At 38.9% G+C, this 21,195-nt stretch overlaps 1 protein-coding gene across 9 annotated transcripts in view; it reads right to left on the bottom strand.

Moving 5' to 3' along the window:
- LMBRD2 (LMBR1 domain containing 2) overlaps nt 1–21,144 on the bottom strand; it is a 147,432-nt gene extending 126,288 nt beyond the window's left edge. For 8 of the 9 annotated variants that reach the window (XR_009452713.1, XR_009452712.1, XM_059694940.1 and 5 more), the window contains exons 1-7: nt 21,006–21,144; nt 10,637–10,872; nt 10,298–10,395; nt 8,085–8,180; nt 5,411–5,578; nt 4,868–5,078; nt 1,000–1,074 (exon numbers count right to left, since the gene is read on the bottom strand). Coding sequence is in view for 7 of the 9 variants with exons in the window: in XM_059694940.1 (XP_059550923.1) it covers nt 1,000–1,074; nt 4,868–5,078; nt 5,411–5,578; nt 8,085–8,180; nt 10,298–10,395; nt 10,637–10,810 (822 nt within the window). In the remaining 2 variants the exon portion in view is untranslated. Of the gene's footprint in view, nt 1–999; nt 1,075–4,867; nt 5,079–5,410; nt 5,579–8,084; nt 8,181–10,297; nt 10,396–10,636; nt 10,873–11,658; nt 11,809–21,005 lie in introns of those variants that run through there. The other variant, XM_059694939.1, reaches the window with a different exon arrangement.
- Nucleotides 21,145–21,195: the final 51 nt, after the last annotated feature.

Below are 21,195 nucleotides of genomic sequence, written 5' to 3'. Positions count from 1 at the left end.
TCTCTCTCTCTTAAAAAAAAAAAGAAGATGCACTGAGTTTATTCTTACCTCTATTAATATTAATCTTTGCGCTCAGAAAAACTAGCTGGGAATGAGTAAGACAGAGGAACATTGCCTACATGAAGCACCTAGTATTTAAAAGGATCTTTCTAGGTAAGCACCTAATGAAACTGTCAGTTATTTTCCCAGCTAAATAATGAAGAAAAATCATAACAAATCCAAGATGTTGAATTTTTGAAAAGAATGGTAGAGAGAAACAAAAACATGCCTTAGAGTTATCTGCCCTGCTATTAGTCACCTATTATCTATACGAACTTGGACAAGTTAGTTAACTTCTCTGACTAGGTCCCAAAAAGTATCAAATATGAGAGAAATGATTAGAGAATTGATTCTCATGACTATTATCTTAGCCAACAGAACACTAGCTAATACTCAGTATAATAAATTTAGCCTACAGGAAAAGAGATAGTTCAGTGGTTCCGTAGCTGCAGAGAAGATATTTAGGGAACTTATGTGTTGAATAATCATTTTTGAAAGTACATGAGTACTCTTAGTGCAATAACAATATAGTAAAATATTAATTGTGTGGCTTCTTATATAAATATCATGTTAAATATCTCATAATGTCATTTATTTTAGGAAGCTGATCAAAACAGATTATTCAGACCCTCACTTATTTTCTTACAGGAGATATGCCTTTAGTGACCACATTCAATGACACTTCATCACTGTGCTATGGCAGTTGTTTCTCATACATTACTAAATGTAACCTCTATATCCACATTTCAAAGCAAAACATTGCCAATAATTAATGTTAAACTTGTAATGCAAAGGAACAAATTCTGTGTACACATTACTACTGATTTATGGTCAGTATTTCCATGAAAATGAAAAGCAGTTGCAAAGACTTCAGTCATAGGCTGTTTTCATACTTTCCTGAGGTTTTTATTATAAAAAGTTATATTTCAAAGGAAAATAGATGCCTATATGATTAATTACCTTTTTAAGTATTGTGTCAACACATTTTCTCAATGGGTGGTTATACTTGATGCTTTCATTCACTTTACGAACCTCCTGTATAAATAGTGAGAAAAATGAAAATATTTCTATTTTTATACATTGGCTGTTTCAAATCAGAATGCTCTAGGTACTATATATATATATATATATATGTGTATATATATATATATATATACACATATATATATATATATATTCTCACAAGTTTAACTTCAACTCAAAGTATTTAGCATTTACATGAAGTTCCACGCACTGAATAAAAGTTCTTAAGAACACAAGTAAAAATACATACAAAGTTATACGAAGTGGGGCAAAAGTAGGTTTCAGCTGTGAGTTTAATACAATAATTAATTAATAATAATACAAAAACTGTTTCACATACTCACAACTGTAAACCTACTTCTGCTCTACCTGGTATAATAGTTCTCTGTATATCCTCATACTTCCTATTATCTTCTAGGTTTACTTTCTTATCATTTTCTTACTTGGCACACAAAGATGGATAAACATCATAAAAAAGTCATGAAGGATTAAACAAACTTTGAGTCCCGAAAGAAAAGGACTATGCTCCTTTACCTTGCTTATCAACTTAATTATCTCATTATCTAAAATACAGTGAAGAAACCAGAGGCAGCAGAACAGGTCCCGATGTCACAAAGCACCCACTCCTTTCCAGTGGGAGAGCACACAGCTCATGATTCACCCCATGTCTGTCTATCAAGAGCACACTACAGGCCAGCACTGTGCAATGTGTAAGGTCACCACATCCCACACCAGAGAGTGGGGTGGGAAGACATGGCGTCATAGCTGTTTGACTAAGATCAGAGTCTAGTGATGAAATAATTAAATAAGCAATTTTATGAGTATGAAAGGCATAAAGGGGTTAGGGAAAGGAATCTTTAGAGCCAATAGTTCTAAGAGAATCATAATATTCTATAATTTTAATAAAATTTTGTAAAAGTTGGAACCACTGTTCTAGATAGAATAAACAGCATGTACAAAGGCTGGGAATCAAGGAAGAACCAAGCAGAAAATTAAAAAGAACATTCTGATTGTGGGGTAGAGAATGGCCTTAAGGGATACAATACCGGAAGCAGGAAAACCATCTGGCATATAAAGTTATGAAAAAATATTTGTGACTTATATGACAAAAATTACTATCATCAATATAGGGAGAGCGCTTGCAAATCAACAGGAAAATGGAAGAATACAGAAGAAATGCAATAGGCTGATAAATGCCGGAAAAGATATTCAAACTCACTAAAAACAATTATGAATTTTAAAATGAGAATGATTTTCTCACAAAATCATAAAAACATGTGGGGAAACCAGCCTTCCTATACACAGTAAAATGTGGGAGGTAATTTAGAAACACCCATCAAAACTTTACACATGCAGACCCTATGAATAATCCATATCGAAGGACACTGCTCCTGTCAAGCTAAATGAGCTTGAAAACGCATTATTCAAACAGGAATGGGGAGGAGACTGCTGTATAATTTATGATGGACTGATTATTACATAAGAAGCATGAGTAGGAGTCAGCCCATCAAAGGAAGGGGCAAGGATATTCCACACAGAGGGGCAGCATGTACGGAGGCCTTGAAGCAGAAAGGAACAGTTTCAAGGAACCAGGAGTCCAGTGTGGCCTCGGGGACAGGAAGAGTGAGGGCCTGAGAAGCACTGGGCCGGCTGAAGAGTGACTCCAGCAAAGCACTTCTGCTGTCCTCAATGACACTTTATTTTGAGATCAATGAGTAAGGGCTAAACACGGGGTAATGAGATGAGACTTGGGTTTGTTTGTTTTTTAAATTTTTTTTTTATTTTTTAAAGATTTCTTCTTCTTTTTTTTTTTAATATATTTAGAGAGTTAGAAACATCGATGAGAGAGAAACATCGATCAGCTGCCTCCTGCACATCTCCTACTGGGGATGTGCCTGCAACCCAGGTACATGCCCTTGACCGGAATCGAACCTGGGACCTTTCAGTCCGCAGGCTGACGCTCTATCAACTGAGCCAAACCGGTTTCGGCGAGACTTGGGTTTTTAAAAGGTGCCGGAAGCATCATTATATTACAATTTTTCATTACTACGCTGCCTTAAAGTTTTCTTGACTTGTTAGTAAAACTTGAATATGAACTAGTTATATATTTACATCTGAAATATTACATATTTCCTTTACATTCTTTCATCATATAAACCAAAGTAAGTACTGAAACAGTTAACTATGGGTATTTCCTATATTTGTTACAGAAGTAAGTTTCCTTCAAAAGTTTATAGTTTTTACAAAATGTGGAAGGTATTTGAAATATTAGCTTATTTTCTTCACATAAAATAACATAACTTTGAGCTCTGTCATTACTGTGCCTAATCGATTCTTTACTACGCACGCCAGACAACATGCATGAAGTCAGGCTAACAGGCAATTTTCAGCAGAAATAAGTAGCTATTGTTCCCTCTCCCAAATCTGCTTCCTTGAAAAATGACAAAAGGTAGAAGTGACTTCTTTGGCCAGGTAGCAAATACCCTTTGAATAGTTTGACATGGCTTATAAATTTTATTAATGCTTCAAAGAGAATAATACACACACGGATGTAGTATACATTCACTTCAGAGAGAAACATAAAAACACTAAACTGGTCTTTATAAAACTGCATTTGGAAGATTTTATAGGTAGCTGAAAAACATAATCACTAATTATAAAAAAACAGGTGATTGAACTTTGTGGTCTGTCATAACATGTATTCAAACCAGTGTGCTTTCCCTCCAAGTACACTACACGTATTCATATTCTTGTTCCATGCTCTACTCTGCACACCTCCACCAGACTGACCACCCTACACCGCAGGATCATGTCTCCTCCCTGCTTGCAAGGTGCGACGATTCCTCACTGCTTTCAAAATATGGTCTGGACTTTTCAGTGTGACAGTCAAGGCCCCGCTACCTGACAACAACGTGTTTTTCAAACCTTACAAGCTTGATCTTTCCAACACAAACCTTACGCTCAATTAATGTGGTTTTAAAACCTCCTGATATCTAACCAGGATGCTGCCAGTTATAGAATATTATACCCATCCTTCCTGGCCCAGCTCATATTTCACGCCTCCTCTGATCACTATTCAGAAGAGAGACCTCTCTATACTAGAGCATTTCCTTTGTATAATTCACATCACATTCACCATCTATAATAATAAAAGCATAATACACTAATTAGACCGCACATCCTTCCGGATGACCTTCCAATACAGCCAGGGCTGTGAGGGAAGCACGGGTCCTGGGTGCCTGCCGGGAGCTGGGGGAAGGAAGGCCTACTCTTGCACGAATTTTGTGCATTGGGCCTCTAGTATAATATAAAGGACTGTACAGTTCTCCAACGCTAGATAGTTAGTATCCTAATGGAGAATGAAGTAGGAATTAACTGAAGAGAGTGGAGAAAAGAGCATTGCAAGAGCTTGGGAATAATGTGCTCAAAGAGAAAAGAGGCAATGAATGCAGTGGTTAAGAGTAGGGGTCAGAGGCCTGGCTGGCATGGCTCAGTGGTTGAGTGTCAACCTATGAACCAGGAGGTCATGGTTTGATTCCCTGTCAGGGCACATGCCCAGGTTGTGGGCTCAATCTCCAGTAGGAAGCGTGCAGGAGGCAGCCAGTCAATGATTCTCTCTCATCATTGATGCTCCTATCTCTCCCTCTCCTTTCCTCTCTGAAATCAATAAAAATATATTTTAAAAAATAAAGAACAGAATTTAAGTCTAACATCCATCCGTGTGCTAACAACAAGAACAACAAACTAACGGTGTATCCAAAAGGAGATGCAGCGTGCTGTGGATTGCAAGGTTTAAACTTCTTACCTCCATGACATCTTCTAAAGTCTCTTCTGCATCTGCTTTCTCTGTCATCAATTTGGCTGCCTTAAAATACGTTTTCATCAGTAGATAACCTCTTTTTGCTCCATTCCAGTATGACCGAGGGATTTCCACCAAGCCATACCCCAACAATAACACAAGAAGAAATAGACCCCATGTGTTTGCAGCAGCGATCCCAATCGTCTGAAGCTGATTCCTAAGAGGACAGAAGCAGAGAGCTGTGATAAATTTTCCAACAAAACAGTAGAATGAAACTAACTAGTGTTAAATAGTGTTTCAGAGAACAATTACCCTAAAGGATGGCTAACATTTTATATGAAAAAATTAGACCTTCAAATCCTCAACTAATAGTGGATGTTATTCCATATTTTTCTTCTTAGTAACATGGATTATTCAGATATTCTTTTTGAGGAATCTATAAAGCACATAATTTGTTGTGCTTCTTGATGAAATAAATGTGTTTACACCTACAAATATGAGATAAAAATTTTATAAAATGGAAATACACACAGAAACAATGTTTCTTACCATTCTAAGTGCAAGTGTGGGTTTACAGCTACATAAATTAGAAATGCTCCAAAAATCAGCAAGTAGGTGCCATAATAGATCGCATTCTCAATCAGTGCGGTTTTGATCTTCCCAGTGATGGAGAACCCTCCTGATCTTGCATATGACTGCATAAAAGGTAAGAGAATCCTAGACAGTTGGAAAAAATATGATTAAAAACACTTGATATGTCTTTGTAATTTCAAATACCAGAAATATGTGAATCTTAATTTTAGTGTATAGTTCTTTTCACAAATATGATTTTGAGTAATTTTATTAATACCAAACAAACTTAAAATATTTTTGTAATATTAAATACAGGGGAGAACAGAGCACATTCCTGGCAACAACGGAGGCCACAGTAACCAGCAGAAGATATAACAGTGAGTGATTTATGATGAGTCTAATACAAAGGCTTGAAAGCCTTTATGAAGAGCTTGGACTACATCCAAAGAGTAAAGAGTAACCATTTTCTTGAACCGAAAGGAGACATGATCAAATTTAGTTTCCTAAAGACTGATAAGGCTTCAACATGCAGAATGCACTTAAGAGAAACAAAATTGGAACTATTTTTGTGGTAAAGACAGGAGAGGAGAAGACTCGTTGTCAATACACTGATTTTGAAGTTCCTAAGACACATCCCCAAGGAGCTGCACAGGAAGTAGTTGGCTATCCAGCTTCTTAATTCAGGAGCCAGGATTAGAAATACAAATAGATTCAGAGTCCTCACCATATCAACGGTACCGAAGTAACATCAGTACATGAGTTCTGGAAGGGCGAGTATGGAGACTGAGGAGCAAAGGACCGAAGCTGACCCCTGAGCAATACCTAGTTTTAAAGGAGAGGTAGAAAGGCAAGAAGAGGGGAGGCCAGCAAAGGAAACTCAGCCAGAACAGCAGAAAGGCATGAAAGAAAACCGAGGAGTATGTACGGCGCAGAAACCAGGAGAAGCACGTTTTAAAGTGGAGAGAAAACAACAGAATCAAATGCTGCCGAGAGGTCAGGAAAATTAAGAAATGTGTGTGTAAGTAGAAAAATGGGGGCAGAAAGGAGCTCAGTGAATTGAGGAAAGAGCAAGCAGTGAGCAAATGGAGGCACTAAATCAGACAATTCATTTAAGAAGTTTGGCTGGGTAAGATAAACGATGATATATTCATAAAATGGAGTATTTTATAGAAATGAAAAAGAATACTAGTACACATCACACAACAGAAAAGAATCTTCCAAATATATAAGCAAAATGAGAGGCAAATGTATACTGTATACTTCTGTTTCTAAGTTCAAAAACAGGCAGAACTCATCCATGGTGAGGGAAGTCAGATTCTCTTTGGGAGGATAAGCCTGGGGAGGGGCGGGTATGAGGGAAGCTTCTGGGGACTTGGTCAATGTTCTTCATTGTCATCTGAGTGCTGGCTACACGGGAGTGTTCACTTTGAAAAAAAGTCAAACCAAACAAAACCTGTGCAGTTTTCTACACTAATTTATACTTCAATTACACAGTCTCCAAAAAAAATGCAACTGTTGTAAGGAATAAATCATTATGGTGAAAGATAGAAAGTTGGAGAGGGTTGGGATTTGAGAAACTTTTTTTTGTTTGTTTATTTTTTATTTGTTAAAGGTGAGAGAATTGTGCATGCTTTGCCAAGCACAGGTGAGTACAGGTAACAGGAGCTGGAGGGAATGGGTCCATATTTCAGGAAGAGGGATTAATGTTAAGAGTGGGGAAGGAAGGATGGGGAGAGGGGTGGGTGCATTTGTTGGTGAGAAGCTAAAAGAGCTGCCATCTGATGGCTTTTATCTTTACTGTGAGGTTGACAGTAAAGATGGTCAAGGAGAGAAGGTAATGTTTCTAGGATATGAGAGAGTGACAGGGGAACAGCAGAGGCTGGACATGACTGGAAAGATCTGTTGTGAGAAGAGCAAGCAGACTGGAGAAACAAAGGAACAAAGTCTGGCAACGCCGAGGGCCCGGCTGAGTTCACTGAGCATCAATTTACAGGGGCACGACTCTCCCCTGCTGCGTGGGTTTGCTCTTGGACGTTTAAGATCTCTCGTTTTAGAGCTCAGTTGCCTGCCGACTTTTTTAAATGTTCAGTAGGCAGTGAAGTGTGAGTGTGCAGCAGAGCTGAAGGACAAAGCTCTAGCAGGTAGAAAAAAAAGATTTGGAACGCATCGCAGGTCAATGAGACCACGGCTATAATTAGAGCGATGCAGAGAGAGTCAGGTAACACGATGGCCACATGCGGGACCCCAGGGGACATTAACATTTAGGAAATGGACACAGAAATGGAGCCCATGAAGGAAATGCAGAAGGCTGGGCTAAGCAGAGGGCGAGGGCCTCCGCAAGAGCAGTGTCACACAACAATGGGGCTAGAAACAGACTGAAATAGACAGAGAAGGCCAAGAGAGAAAGCAGTAACTAGAAGGGAATCGTGACAAGGAAAATTATTCTTTCTAGTTCCTGTTTATTGTTTGTGTTTTTCTTTTCATTTCAGATGGAAAAGACTTAAACAAGCAGAAAGGGAAAGCAAAAAAATTTAAGGAAAAAATAAGTAACATGAGTAAATCCTAAAATATGAAGGTTCAATGAAAAATAATCACTTTTCATTTTACTCTAGCCAATATCTTAAAAATTTTATCCTTCACTACCACTTACCATGTTAAAAACTGCGATGTCCAGTATACTACCCTCCAGAAAATTGGCATGATTCCATCAGGAATGTAACTCCATGGCTTGAAACACGGATGTGGACTGTTTGATAACAATTTAAAGCAAATTAATCACAAATGATGACTAATTAAATGAATTATACAATTAATTTGTATATGGCAAAGTTTATTTGCATTCAGATTTTAAATTATTGACTCTAACTTGTAGATTTTTATATAAAATTCAAAGCTAATTGTCAAACTAAACAGACACACACAACAGGAACAAAACAGTTTGGGACACAATGTTCACCCAATAGACTAATAATGCAACTGTATTTCAGAATAAATGCATTGTGAAATTAAATCTCTGGTATGATTCCTTTAAATACTGATGATTACCTTTAAAATACACACTCACTCCATTTGTGGGGATGGTTATTTGGGGTAAGGGGAGTGGGGAAGAGAAAGACATTGGGTGTTTAATTCCTCGAAACTGAAATGCTAACTAATCAGTTACTCTCTGGCATAACTCCTATGGAGACACATGCCAGCATCTATACACAATTCAATTGGAATTTTCTGACGATACGTGTATCTGACCATAGATCAGTGATGGCGAACCTATGACACGCGTATCAGAGGTGACACGCGTGTCAGAGGTGACGCGCGAACTCATTTTTTTGGTTGATTTTTCTTTTTTAAATGGCATTTAAATATATAAAATAAATATCAAAAATAGAAGTCTTTGTTTTACTATGGTTGCAAATATCAAAAAATTTCTATATATGACACGGCACCAGAGTTAAGTTAGGGATTTTCAAAATGCTGACTCGCCGAGCTCAAAAGGTTCGCCATCACTGCCATAGATCCTTCCATTAACAGTCTTCCTAGACTGTAAGGGTACCCTTTAGTCCCAGGGCTTTCCATATGCACAACTGCTGCTGATCTATGTCCAATTTTTCATGATGCTTCAAAGGCAAGTGCCTACATTTTAAATTTACCCTTATTCGAGTTAGATTTAAAAAATAAAATAAAAGTCACACAAAGAAGCATGCAAATACTCCTTAGAGCATTGGCAAAAAACACAGTCAACATTTATTAGCTTTCACTCTGAGCCAGTGTGCACTTGAACAGTAAACTACCCATGCTGCTGGGAGTTAGCCATGTTTAGCCAGTTGTGTAATTCTTTCGGGAAGGTAACTGCTACGAGCAGAAGAGAGCTGACAATTTCAGTGCAAAAATTAAAAGGCAGCATTGAAATCAATGATGAGAAACTAATGCTACGCTAAAATATTTTCCTAAGAAAGCCTGCCATTCTTTGTCTTTTCTATTATGCGATTTCTCTGCTGGATTTTATCTTTTACAATTAAATGTGTTTTTGTCCTATGAGCCACCATCTACTTTAATACTGGCCACATGTTTTTAGATTCTCTTCAATAGTGTATCTTGTGGGTTGAAAAAAGTATGCAATACAGGCATAAACAAATACTTCTCTCCTACCTGCCACATAATTTTCTCAATAAGACCCATTTGCAAAAACATGTTTAACATTTTTTGAAATAAAAAATTCATCTTAGAGTTGAAGATAAACAAACATACACATACACAAAAAAACACTAGTTTTTTTGCTTGGAAAATTAATATGAATTCAATAAAACCTTTTGATAATTTGAACTTCATTCATTTTCAGTCTAAAACTCCAACGATTTCAAATGATGTGCTATATGAAAGAAATATCCCACATATAGAATTACCTTCTTGTCCTTTAATACTCGACCTTGCATATTAGGCAAAAGAGAAAATGCATGCCCCATTTTTTAGAACCGAGAGCAGCTGAGATAAAAAATAGCTTTTGGAAATCACATTCTAAAAGGGGTTGACGCCGGATTAAAACATCAGGCCTTCTCTGAGTTTCTCATTAGCATCTACTGAAAGGCCTTGTGCACAACAATAAATATTTACAATTGATGTGACATTTAAATTTAAGCAAAATACGACGTAAATAAAAGTCTACCAGCAAAGGATGGTGGTGGGAGGAGGGGGTGAGTAAAGAATGAGAATAAACTTTTATAAATATAAAATCCAGATGGTAAACACTGACAATTTTTGAACAATTTGCCTTCTACAATATGTAAGGAAGAAAGCAAGGAAAGAAGGGAGGGAGGGAGGGAGGCAGAAAGGGAAGGAGGGAGGGAAGGAGGGAAAAAGAAAGAATACCTTGGAGCTGGGGTGGCCGTGGCGTACAAGCCTGTGATGTTGCTGTTCTCAGGGGGGCTTGAGTTGGCAGCAGCATGCTTGCATCGGTTGTATATTGTCTAAACCAACAAATACATGGTTTAAAAATGAAAATCAAAAGTTTACCAAGAACTTTTGGGATATTGGAGTGTACTAACCTATCTACCTGGCTAGGCTTTTTAGTGATCAAATTCATAGAACATTTAAATTGAAAATAAGTATAACCTTACATAATTTAGTAGTCTTGGCTCTAACATCTCTCAAGCAGGCTGTATGATTACAATTGTCTTTTAAATTGTGAAAATCAGCTTCACCTCTTACCGTACTAACGTCCAGAGGCAGAATGAAGACAATAAGAAAGCAGAGATACCAAGCTAGCAGTGTTCCGACAATTACAAGTCTGTGCTGCTTCTTAAAGTCTCCATATCGATGAAGTAGAAATAATGCCAGAAAAAAAACAAAAACAATCTCGAGTCCCAAAGCTGCACCACTCATTATTGAACGTTCACTCGGACTAACCGAAGTAACTCAGTACAGGGCTGGATCATATCTGTAAACTGAAAAAAAAAAAAAAAATGCAGTATTAACATAGGGCACAACCACTTGAAATTTCCTAAATATTGTTTATTAATGCAGGAGTACATTCTCTGGAAAACTGCCAGGCTTTACAATGGACTACCAATAAGGTAGAAAGGATAATTCCTACTCTCAAGTTCTTATATCTTACTTTTAAAGCATATCTTGAAATTTCACATAAGTTATATCTTCAAGAAAAAAGATATTTTAACAAAATTTACATTAGTTCTAAAAACATTACAAACTAAGAATACTAGTTGTGAAGTTTCAATACAGTGTCATTGGAGCTTACTGCTTAATGTTGTAAGTCCTAATAAAGAATTTTATACGAATTTACTAAGGATCCTAGGGAGTTAGGTATTTTATAAAATAAAGTTTTCCAAGTCATCCAAACCCATTTTCTAAAAGAGGGAGAGACAGAAAGAGAGATGAAGAGAGACTATTTGAAAGTAACATTTCTTTTGTTTGAAACAGTATTTTTCTTTATTGCTAATCTTATCTAAAAACTTTCAGAACTTGAAATTCTTAATTCCTTTACTGCTTCACAAAATATACTTACCACTTTCCATATCTATATAAATCTTATTTTCTTTTTAAAAAGTTACTTTACTTATTTTATATGCTTAAAAACTTATCAATGACTATTGAACAGTCATACATTAAACTTATTTTTATTATAAATGCTGATGTAATAAGCAAATAGTTTGGTTAATAGAGATAAGCAAATAGTTTATCTGCTATCTATTTACTCTTATAAAATAATTTACCTTGCCCAGCCAGTGTTGCTCAATGGTTGAGCATCAACCCATCAATCAAGAGGTCACATTCCTGGTCAGGGCACATGCCAGGGTTCTGGGCTAGATCCCCAGTAGGGGGTGTGCAGGAAGCAGCCAATCAATGATTCTCTCTCATCATTGATGTTTCTATCTCTCCCTCTCCCTTCCTTTCTGAAATCAATAAAAAAATATTTTTAAAAAATAATAAAATAAAATAATTTACCTTTACTAACTGAAGGCAATATGTACTTTTCACCTTTGTAAAATCAATGCTAGGAATTTTTGTTTGTCTATGGACTAACTAAATATTCCAAGGAATTGATTAATTCATTAATTAACATAGAAAAAAGATTGTGATGTCACCCACCAAAAGAAAACAAGGCAGAATTAATAAAATACTTCAAATCAACAAACATCTCCAACCAAAACCAGTTATAAAAAGAACAAAGAACGTTTGGGTACTTTACAAGCTAAACTTAAGTCTATGTGAAAAAAATCATAAAAACATAAAAGTGATATTTAATAAACTATTTTCTTATTTCTTTACATTGTTGAAGTAGTTTCTTTCTATTCCTCTGTGCATTTCAACCAAATTTTCATTTTTCTTAAGTATCTAAAATTGTAATTCTTTTGTCACTATCATCATATCCTGCTATATTTTTATACGAAGCACTTATCCACCTGATGTAACATATATTCTTTATATTTATTGTCTCCTTATAAGCCCTCCCTCTTCCCCCTCCCCACTCATACACAGATTCTATGAGAGCACAGACTTTGACAATTTTATTCAGTACTATATCCCAAGTCTCTAATATAGTGTCTGGCATGTAGTAAATATTAAAAAATATTTGTTGAATGAATAAAAAACATCACTAGTCCTGACCGGTTTGGCTCAGTGGATAGAGCATCGGCCTGCGGACTGAAGGGTCCCGGGTTCGATTCCGGTCAAGGGCATATACCTTGGTTGCGGGCACATCCCCAGTGGGAGGTGTGCAGGAGGCAGCTGATCGATGTTTCTCTCTCACCGATGTTTCCAACTCTCTGTCCCTCTCCCTTCCTCTCTGTAAAAAATCAATAAAATATATTAAAAAAACACACATCACTATTTACTTTAGTATATACACTTTTTATTACTGCTGACTTCAAAGGCAATGTAAAACTTGTTTTGGTCTCCAAAATTGATTTTATAAATACTTATTACAACTCAAAAGGCTTAAAAATCTATTCATTACTACTATTCAAAATTTCAAAATCAAAAAATGTACACCAGTACAATAAAAATAAGTCAGATCTTATTTTTAAGCCAAGAATAGATTAAACGGTTGGTTAGGCAATATCTCACCGTAGGCTGTGCTGATGAAACCATAACCATCTTCAAGATCCAGCTTTCAAAAAATTGTAATTCAATGTGAATTTAACATAATTATTACCTGAAAATTTCCTTAGGGTTTGACAGATATTTATTTGCCTGAAATTGTCCAGTGCAAGGAAAATAACAATCATAGAAAAAAAGACTCACTGTCAGAGATTATCAAGGAAATGCTAAATAAAGTATGGCAGAATCAAATAGAATATTACTGAAGTATAAGAAATGCTTGTTAAGATTATTTAATAACCTTAGAAAATTACCATAACATTAACTGAGAAACTAGATCCACACATTTTTACATAACATGCATAAAAATGATAAGGCAATGAAATATATGCAGATTTCAATAATAGGTGGTAAGATTAAGGGCATAAACAAACAACAAAACCACAGTTATAAACACAGAACTTGCTAATATTTTTTTACTGTGACTGCTTTTTTAGTCTGTTTCATCACCAGCACTTTATGTTATGGACGAATACACAGAATTACGAGTCTTTTATTCTAGTAATAATGATCTGTTTCATCTCTTCCCATAGTCATTATCTGAGTCTCCTACTGCTGCTGTGAACAATCACTGTGACTTGGTGGCTTGCAACAACACACCTACCTCACAGTTGATGTGGGTCAGATATCTAGGCACAATGTGGCTCAACTGAGTGCTCAAACCTGAAATGAAGGTGTCAGCAGGTTTGTGTTCCTCTCGGGAGACTAGGGAAGAATCCATTCCTCAGTTCATTCAGGCTGCTGGCAAATTCCGTTTATGGTTACAGAACTGAGATCCTTTCGGGCTGTCAGCTGGCATCTGCCCTGAGCTCTCGAGATCTCTTTCCAGCCTTTGCATGTGGCCCGTATCTGAGCCAGCAAAAAACACTCCTCAAGTCCTTCTCACTCTAGGAATCTGACTTCCTCTTCCGCCCTCAGCTGGGAGAAAGCTCTGCTTTTAAAGGCTCATCTGACCTCACTGGGCTCGCCTACTTCCAGGGACTTCCGTAGCGCTATCCTTCGGTCTATGACTGTTTACCACGGCATCTTCCTGTTCAGGGTGAACGCCTGTTGCCTTGTTATTGACACAAGGTTCGGCCTGGTCCCAGGAAATTGGAGGTAGGAACTGGGTTTTCCCTAACCTGTGATGAGGAAAACACTAGTTTTAAAGTCTATATCTTGACCTTGTGCCTAAATTCAAGTGAGGAATTATTTTTTGCAGTCCAGAATTATAGCACTTTCTAAGGTTCCTTATGAATTCCTGTAGCCTGTCTTTATTATTTCAGCTGAATAACTTCCTGCTCAAAGCTAGGGATACCTCCTTATTCTCCACCTGATATAGTTATTTGCATATTAAATTCATAAAATAACTTCATTAAAATCTAATAAACAGATTGGTCAACTCCAGTTTGGCTTATTAAAAAAAAAACCCTCATTGCCAGGAAGGGCAGCAATTTGTCAATATGTATCAAAGACCTTAAAAAAGGTATATAACCTTCATTCTACCAATTCCTCTTAGAATAACTTAAAAAAAACCAAATGGGGACAAAAATGTATATACAATGTTACTTTCTACAGCAGTGAAAACATAACCCTGCCAGTGTGGCTCAATGGTTGAGCATCGACCTGTGAACCAGGAGGTCAGGGTTCAATTCCCAGTCAAGGCACATGTCTGGCTTGATCCCCTCTCCCTTCCTCTCTACATCAATAAAAATATTTTTTTAATTAATAGAAATTAAAACATAGAAACAATTTAAGTGTTTGTACTAAATAGTCCAGGAAGTCTTAAAAATATCCACTAGCCTCATCCTGGTCCATTGCCTTTTTGAGAAAAACAGGAAGGGTTTCATAAATCATTAACCCTGCTAACTTGGCATGACTGATGGGAGCAGAGGTCTGTGCCTGAATCAAGGACTGCCTAACAGAACCACTCCACTGCAGACAGTGACTAAAGGAGCCCACCAGATTCCACAGCCTAGAAGAAAAGGAGACTCAGAGAGGCACTGCAGAGATGTCAAAAGGGACCTGGGTGGGATTTGAGGGAGAATATATACCAGAAACACACATATATGCATGGACAAATATATATCAAAATGCTAACAGTAGTTGTCACAAAGTAGTAAAGAGATGACTTCTACTGTATTCTTTGTGCTTTCTTATGGGTTTTTAATTTTACATCATGAATATGTATTATTTTAACATTTCAAAATCATTTACAAATTGATATAGTAACATGAAGATAAAACATATGGCAACTAGAAAATAAAAAATTTTGCTGCAGCACTATTAGGTGCCTAAAATTACAACTACTTTAAAATACAAATGTTTTATTATACCATGGTAAAACCAACTCTAATTAATAACTGTGTAACTTTATGCAAATGAAACTGTTAGCCGTGACCAGGTGGCTCAGTTGGTTGGAGCACCATGCTTTACACCAAAAGGTTTCAGGTTCGATTTCTGGTCAGGACACATACCTAGGTTGCCGGTTCAATCCCTGGTCGGGTGCGTACGGGAGGCAACTGACCAATGTTATTCTCTCTCTCTCTCTCAAATCAATAAAAACATATTCCCAGGTGAGAATTAAAAGGAAAAAAGAAGAAACTGTCAAATGAGGATAATCATCTCACAAGAGTTGCTATGAAGATCAAATGAGATATAAAAGTAAAACACCAAGTAGGTGTTCCAGACACAGAGTAGGTCTTCAATATATTCGTGTTACTAATCTCCACCTCCTTCATATCAAGTGCTTCTAGAACCTAACTAGCTGCCTCAAAGGTCTCAAAGCATAAGCTTGACCCTACGTGCTTTCTCTCTCACACACAAAAAAACTATGCTTTTTTGCTTCACATTCGCTGTGGTTGTCACAGCCTGGGCCCATCCTCATTCCTTTCAAATAAAAACTGATCTTCACAAGAAATTGCTCCCCCTTGCCTCATGTGACAAACTGGGAGTATGTCAGTAGGTCTGCAAGGTGGCCCAAACACCCCTTGGTGGGACCCTGTGGACAGTGACAGAACGCCTCTCAGAGCCATGTCAAGCAGGTGCACTGTATACCAATGTCACATAGGAAGACAATGCCATTCTTCTACGAATATGCTCAAAATAGAGTAGATCAAAACGGATCATTTGCTGAACTGTACACAGGTGCAAAAATAAACTCAAAGGCAAAAGACGAAATATGCCTCTGACCACAAAATTGGTCCTTCTAGTATTAATGAATATAATAAAAATGACAAAAATAAAAGAAAATGCTCAAATTTGAAGGCAAATCCAAATTCAGTCCCATCTGATTAGAAATAAAAAAAAAGAGAGAGACTTAAAGCTGTCATTGGATGGCATTAACACCACAGCAGCAAAAGTAGATTTTACGCAAACTCAAAATGCTAATTCATTCATTCAATCAAATTTAAGTTCCTGATATGTATGCATAGTCTACCTTTCAAAATACCAGTTCTGAAAGTCTTCAACATTTAAAATCCAAATAGGTCTTTCACCAACCAAGATATTGTACAATATTTCTTTCAAATGCCTTTCATAATTAGTATGTTAATGTTACTGACTTGGAGTACTGTTCCCTAAGTACTTTATGGTTGGTGATGATTTTCCAGGCTAAATACACTTTAAGTGAAGCATTTAGAGGTTAAGACAATTTTAAAATTTGAAGCATTCCAAATATTTTTTAAAGAGATAAGGAAAGGAAGGAAGGAAGGGAGGGAAGAAAGGAGGGAGGAAGGGAGGAATGGAGGGAGGAAGGAAGGAAGGAAGGGAGGAAAGAAGAAGGGAGGAAAGGAAGGAAGGAAGGAAGGAAGGAAGGAAGGAAGGAAGGAAGGAAGGAAGGAAGGAAGGAAAGAAGGAAGGAGATTGAGGAAGGGAGGATTGGTAGCAACTGAACACAAAACTTTTATCAAAATCTAAGATCCTAAAACTGAATGAAAATTTTCCAACTAGAACCAAGGATTCATCAGAATCGGACTGCGTAACCTTAAATATGTATCTCTACTCAGCTATGTGAACTAAGTAGGAGCCACCTCAAGATCCTAATAATGAAAAGGAACTAGAACCAGAAGTGCAAGTAATGCAAGTCAACAATTCTCTACCCCCAATCAAAGTTTTCATTTCCAAAGGTAAACATTATTCTCATGTTTAAAGATCCCAGGTATGGGGAGAATTCAGCTTAGAATACAAATAGAATATAAGAGAATATCACCCCCACTTTAAAATGTGAAAGAGTCGTAACTGAGTTGGCAAACCAACCAGGTGAATTGAATTCCAAAGTATGCAAGCCATCTGAAGGTAGATGGACACATAAAAACTGTTTCACCTTCGAAAGGCCTGAGAGAGAGGCAGCAACATTGTGAGCAGGTAAGAAGAAAACAAAGGAACTGTAATGGATTCTTGAAGACTTTCAGTAAAGAGATCGGAGGACTTACTCTGATAATTAAAGAATGAGCCTTAGAATCCTCCCTAATAACAAAATATTTTTTTTTAAAAAAGGAGTTAACATGTAGTGTGTCTAGACAATTGAATGAAACCTCATGGCTCAGTAAGAAAGGACTGTCAGTGGCCTTGTCTAATAAAGAAGAAAACCGGCAGAGGTCAGAGCTGGGATTCAAACCCAGGCACCCTGACTACAGAGCCTCGCCCACGGTTAGGGCACTACACATTCTCTTCTCCAGTCCAGACGTATCTTCTGGATGCAACTTAAACTGTCTAAATAATTCATTTTGCTCAGTTTTCATAGTGAACCAATTACAGGCATTCCCTATGAGTTATTCCCTTAGATATATCAAAGTAGATGCTAAGAAAGCCATGTTTAATATAGAATTCAACTAAGCCTTTTCACCTCGCAGGTAATGCTGCCATTACTTAAGGATAACATGACTCTAATCTACATGGGAAAAGTAGAAAAGAAAACAGAGCAAATTAAATCGGAAAAGAACCCTTCTTAATCTTTTGTTTCCTCTAAGCTAAAGAACATTAAAAAAAAAAAAAAACAACTAAAAGAATCTTAAGATTTACCTCATGCTGTGATGGAGCTAAGGAAAAAAGCACACTGGCCTTCTATTTCAATAGAATCTTTTTTCATATTTGATGTTCAAGAACACCAATACACTACTAAATACTAAATACAGGTACACCTTAGAGCAGTGGTTCTCAACCTTCCTAATGCCGCCACCCTTTAATACAGCTCCTCATGTTGTGGTGACTCCCAACCATAAAATTATTTTCGTTGCAATTTCATAACTGTAATTTTGCTACTGTTATGAATCGTAATGTAAATATCTGATATGCAGGATATATTTTCATTGTTACAAATTGAACATAATTAAAGCATAGTGATTAATCACAAAAACAATATGTAATTATGTATGTGTTTTCCGATGGTCTTAGGCGACCCCTGTAAAAGGGTCGTTCGACGCCCAAAGGGGTCGCGACCCACAGGTTGAGAGTCAAGTGTAATTTCCAGTCCTTGTTGGCCCCCTCCTGTGCACTGATCTTGTAACTATGTTCTTCCCTCTTTGTCTGATAAACATGATCCCAATTTACAAAGTCACTTTGTATTCTATCGGAAGCTTCTACAGAGGGCCAGAAGTTACTCACTCTAATGTCATTTTTAAATATAAAATTATAATTCATTTGTCCTAGATAACGATCTAGCAATTCTACTTGTGGAAAGATGGTATAGTTGTCTCACTGAAGTGGGACAACGGGTGTGTTGAGTAAGATTAGAGGAATAGCTCTAGCCGGTTTGGCTCAGTGGATGGAGCTTCGGCCTGCGAACTGAGGGGTCCCAGGTTTGATTCCGGTCAAGGGCACATGCCCGGGTTGTGGGTTCGATCCCTAGTAGGGGACTTGCAGGAGGCAGCCAATCCATGATTCTCTCTCATCATGGATGTTTCTATCTCTCTCTCCTTCTTCCTTCCTCTTTGAAATCAATAAAAAATATTAAAAAAAAAAAAAAAAGATTAGAGGAATAGCCCTGGCTGGTTTGGCTCAGTGGATGGAGCATCGGCCTGCAGACTGAAGGGTCCAGGGTTCGACTCTGGTCAGGTGCACATGCCCGGGTTGTGGGCTCCATCCCCAGTGCGGGGTATGCAGGAGGCAGCCAATTGATGATTCTCTTATCATTGATGTTCCTATCTCTCCCTTCCTCTTGGAAATCAATAAAAAAATAAAATTAGAGAAATAAAATTAATCAGGAAAATAAAATAATCCACAGCAGTTGCAATCACAATGCAGATCTTGAAACCAGCAGACATCAATCTGTGCCTAGGTAGTAATCTCAGGTCTTCAATGGATACAATTCCTTCTACGAAATAGAATCACGTGTACCAATTTAAGCTTTTATTTAACATATATAGAGAATAGCCATGATTGGAAGGAATGCAGAGGGGAAATAAAGTATTCCCATTTTTAGCAAGCTAAAGTATTTCTGTTACGGGGGCAAAATACTAGTGAAATATCTACTCTAGAATTTGAAGACTGATTTTCAAAGTTGACGGCCTCTCTCTGAAGTCCTATGTGGGATCTCATGTCCACCAATTCAGACCTTTCAAGTTCTCTGAGAACTGGAAATGCTCCCTCGCTCTCAGGCACTTACAGCACAAGCCTATTTCTCCTCTTCCAATTTAGGATCATCCCATCTGCTACACCTCTCTGGCTATAAGGGCGGTATCTAAAATGGCCTCTCCCAATTACTTTATATGTCAAAACATCATTGCGTTTTAAAGTGTTTTCTTGCTTATCCTTTCTCCACCTTTAGCTTATAAGTTCCGTCTTGTTCACCTTTAGCTTATAAGTTCTGTCTCGTCTCCTTTACTGAAGGAGGCTATCATTTTTTGTTAAAAAAAAAATGTTTTCTCTAATGACTTGCAATTTTTAAGGGAAAGGATGTAGACTTCAAGCTAAGCCAACTGCTTTCCCCTTAGCCAAAGTAGCATAAAGGTAAGTGTGTGTAAAAAACAATCCAGGATGTTTCATTTAAAAAATATTTTCCATATAAACCATAATTTAATGAATGCTGAACAAGCGGCCTGGCTATTCTTAGCCTAGTTTTCGATCCAAATCATTGTGTGAACAGATCCCCTGTTTGCACCGATGGTTCCTACTTTCAGGAACAAACTAAAGGCTCGGGAATGCATGTCTCTGTCAAGCTCGGCGACAAGCCTGCATCAAACGCCTACCTGGGCCGGGAGGCTGAGCGCCAGCAGCAGGTGAATCACTGTGTCGTGCGGCTCACACATGTGATTTCGGCGATGACGCTGGCCTGCTGGCTTGCCAACTGAATGGATGCCCTCCGTGTCCATCAGGGCCGCAACGCACTCTCCCTCTCCCCGCTCGTCTCCCGGGTCACGGTGGCAGAGGCGCTCGCACAGCGGATTTCGCCCGGTCATGCATGCAACCGGGAGCAGGGCACGCTCCCTGCTCGCAGCGCCTCCACGCTCTTCTCGGGGACCGCGGCTGAGAGCAGCTCCCTTCCGGGCGGCGATGCAACCAGAGGCAGCGGGTACAGCCAACGCCACCGAACGGCTCTGCTGGGGGCCCTGGCGTGGCACAGCACGGAGCCCTCGGCCAGCACAGCCACTTTACCCGTCCCGGGCTGCGCGGACGAGCCTGGTCACGGCTGCACCGGGAGGGGACCCGGCAGGGGCCTCCCGCTCCCCTCCACCTGAACCACCGCCCGTCCTTCCAGCTGCGCTCTATCCGGTCGGCCCCTCACTCGGAGCCTGGCAGGCGGGCGTAGCGCCTGTTTCCCCAGCGAGGACGGGATCTGTCCACAGACCCGGTCCCCAAGGGCCGCAGCTGCCGGGCGGGGGCAGAGCAGGTGCGACGCCCGTGCCCGCAGCCTCCCACCTGGCGGGCGAGCTGGCCCCCGCCTCCCCTCGGGGGCTGCGGCCGCGGGCCCCTCTATCTCCGCCGGCGCTCGGGCCCCAAACCCACCCCCCGACGGGCTTCACGCTCTTCCCCACGGGCTCACCGTCCGATCTCGCCAGGCAGCGTCTGGAAGGACCGGGACACCCCGCCTCCGCCGTTCAGCGTCGGGGACCCGCGCTCCGGTGACGGCGGCGACGGTCACCAGAAGGCCTGCGGGCTCCTGGGAAAGGGAAGCCCGATCCCCTTCAAGCGGCGGCTGACATGTCCGAGTCAGCCGGAGCGCCGCCCGCTTC

Source organism: Myotis daubentonii, chromosome 4 (genome assembly GCF_963259705.1).
Source record: "Myotis daubentonii chromosome 4, mMyoDau2.1, whole genome shotgun sequence".
Classification (NCBI taxonomy): Eukaryota; Metazoa; Chordata; class Mammalia; order Chiroptera; family Vespertilionidae; genus Myotis; species Myotis daubentonii.
Note: the sequence above shows the minus strand (reverse complement) of the source record. Positions and strands in the feature narration are given on the sequence as shown.